This window comes from Apium graveolens, chromosome 11 (genome assembly GCF_009905375.1).
Source record: "Apium graveolens cultivar Ventura chromosome 11, ASM990537v1, whole genome shotgun sequence".
Lineage (NCBI taxonomy): Eukaryota > Viridiplantae > Streptophyta > Magnoliopsida > Apiales > Apiaceae > Apium > Apium graveolens.
The window spans coordinates 2,908,377-2,910,984 of NC_133657.1; the positions used below are offsets into that span (position 1 = coordinate 2,908,377).

Genomic DNA, 2,608 nt, shown 5'->3' on the forward strand with positions numbered 1-2,608 from the left:
GATGATGTAGGAGATGGTTCGAGGATTGAGGGAATTAGTGATGCTGCTATGGATTTCAACACCGATGTGGGGGCTATGATTTTGGATAGCAAAGTTAGGTTTTTTAGGTCCCAACGACCTTATAAAGCTGCGAGTATATATCACAAGGTGCCTTTGGACATGAATTTTTTGTCTGGATTCTGTTCTTTTTCTGATGGGTACGCGGTGATTGCCCCAAGTGTTGGAGATCGGATGTGGGATTCACCTCATCCAGGGTTGCAAGTTGTTCCTGATTTATGGTTTGCGTACGGATTTAGGCTTCCAATGCACCCCTTTTTCCTCCAAGTTTTGAAAGCTTTGAATTGCGGAATATGACAAATATCACCTAACTTGGTGCTTCAATTGAATGGGGTTATTGCCCGTTGTAGCGAGCTGGACATGGAGCCCACTCTTGATCTCTTCTTTTCCTTGTACCAATTGAAGTCCACGGGAGCTCAAGTCTATTTTGATGTTAAGCCAGGCTTCCCAAAGCTCGTAAGTACGCCATCTTCAAACTCTGGTTGGCACTCGAGGTGGGCATGGTATGGGGGTTGCGAGATTGCTGAAGTGGCCCTGTGGTGTCGTTTGTCTTCTGAAACTTTGAAGGTTCTTAGTGATGCAGGGTCGATGACAGCCATAGATCTGGATGAGTTTTGTGGTCATGTTTCACATTTCAAAGCTTCGTCCTTTTCTGATATACGGTTTTTGTGTAACCATTGTCGTAAGATACGATGTTTTTGTATTTAGGACTAACTTTAATATCTTGTACTTTCATATTTGTTTTACCTCTTGTAATTTTTGATTTGAGGATTTTGTTTTTCTTTTTCAGTTGCTGGCCCGAAGCTTCGTTTATTGGTGAATTCTCGATTGAGGATGCCTTTGGAGTGTTTCTTGAAGTTGTTGGCCAAGAAGAAGGTTGGAGCTGAAACTGGTGGAGCATCTGAGGGAAGTGGTGATCCTGGGAAGCTTTCTGCTGGATCTGCGGGTCGCGACTTGCTTTCTGTAGTAGGAGGCATGGCGAAAGACTCGAAGGCAGATGTAGCTGCGAAGGATAAGAAGAGGCACCGTGAACATGGATCTTCTCGTTCTCATCACCACAAGAAACAGAAGGACGCTTCGAAAGTAGTTATTCTTGAGGACAGCAACCCTGCTTCGATTGGTTTGGCTGTGTCGAAGAAGGATGGACTGGACACAAAGGTTGGTTCTGGAGATTTGGTTCTTGATAAAGAAAAAGAGATTGTTATTGCGGAGTATCCACTGGGCGTTGAGGTCTTAGAGCCCCCAAAGCTTCACTTCCTCGTGGCTTGCCGCGATTATGCTTTGAAGGTGCATTTCCCTTTCCTTCTTTTGTTGTTTATTTATTTTTTTATTTCATTCGTCTCCATTTGTGGTTTGTGTTTTTTGATCTATTTTATAGATTTGCTTTGTAGAAAATTAGCAAATTTCCTTGGTCTTATTGTAGTTTGTGGCCAAGGTCGAGGCTGCTAATGTTGGTAATGTTTTTGCTGATGTTGGAGAAGTCCAAAGCTTCGTAGCGAGGTCCTTGACTTGAAGAAATTAAATTCGTCACTCCGAGCTCAGTTATCTGATTTTACTCATGATCGGGAGACTAATTTTGCCAAGATGTCAATTTTAATGAACGAGAATACGAACCTTTCCAATGAGTGTAGCTCGTTGTCTCTTACAGTAAAGAAGCAAGTGATTGATTTGGCTAAGGCAAATTCAAAGATCGTTACGTTGAAGGTTGAATACGGAGAGGCGTTGCGGTCCGTTGTGAAGGCGAGGGTTGTTGCGAAGAAGGATCTTACAGATGCTAAGGACGCTTTGGCTTCGCTAGAAGAGGAGTCTCTCCAACTCTTCGAAGAGGGTTATCGTGAGTGCTGGAAGAGCATGGAGTCATGAGGTTTCGAAGTAAGCGATGATCGTTAGGAGGATTATCTCAAGGAGGAGCAAGGAAGAATTCAAGGGGCTTTTAAGGCGATGCCGGTTGGGACTACGCCTGTTACTCCAGCAGTTGAAGAGACGAATGTTGTAGCTGATATTTAAGTTTACCCTGGATATGTCCGGGTTTCAAATATGTTGTAACGTTGGTTTTACCTTTGGTACTTTAAGTTTGGATTTTTATTCGCTTTGCTTGGAGACTATGTTGGGCTTTGGTAAAGCTTTAAGTATTTGTCACAAATCATGTAGTTTGTTGAACATTTTTTGCCTATCTGTTATCTTATTTCCCTTTGTTTAATACTGACTCTTTTTTTATTCTCATTTGATGGAGATTTATTGTCATATTTTTGTACCTTTCGATCGCAATAGTAGAACTTTTATTGTTTTCGTGCATCTTGTAGACTCAATTTTGAGTTGAGTTTCGGGCGTTTATGGATTTTCATCTTAATTAGTGCTTGATTTTTAGTCATATCTTGGTGCTTTGAAGTTAGTCGACAGTAGCAAGTAGAGTCCCTCATTATTTGGTCTGCTTTTATTCTGCTTTTTAGTTTTTTGTTTGAAATTGTGTTGGATTTTTTCCACTTGTCGTCGTGTTTCGGCATTTTACTGTCGGTTATGTAATGGACTAAATCATAAGGCGTAATTTCGA

The 2,608-nt window shown here is 41.5% G+C and overlaps 1 protein-coding gene across 1 annotated transcript; it reads left to right on the plus strand.

The window, feature by feature from the left end:
• Window positions 1–559: 559 nt before the first annotated feature.
• LOC141698364 (uncharacterized) lies at window positions 560–2,220 on the plus strand. Its single transcript, XM_074503052.1, has 2 exons — window positions 560–1,344; window positions 1,481–2,220. The coding sequence occupies exons 1-2, from the start codon at window positions 892–894 to the stop codon at window positions 1,568–1,570; spliced, it is 543 nt and encodes a 180-aa protein (XP_074359153.1). The 5' UTR covers window positions 560–891; the 3' UTR covers window positions 1,571–2,220.
• Window positions 2,221–2,608: the final 388 nt, after the last annotated feature.

What these genes read in the sequence shown, in the direction of transcription:
- LOC141698364 (XM_074503052.1), top strand. Translation starts at nt 892, where the DNA reads ATGCCTTTGGAGTGTTTCTTGAAGTTGTTGGCCAAGAAGAAGGTTGGA. An exon ending in GCCGCGATTATGCTTTGAAG is followed by an intron (nt 1,345 to 1,480) that starts GTGCATTTCCCT and finishes GTCTTATTGTAG; the next exon opens with TTTGTGGCCAAGGTCGAGGC.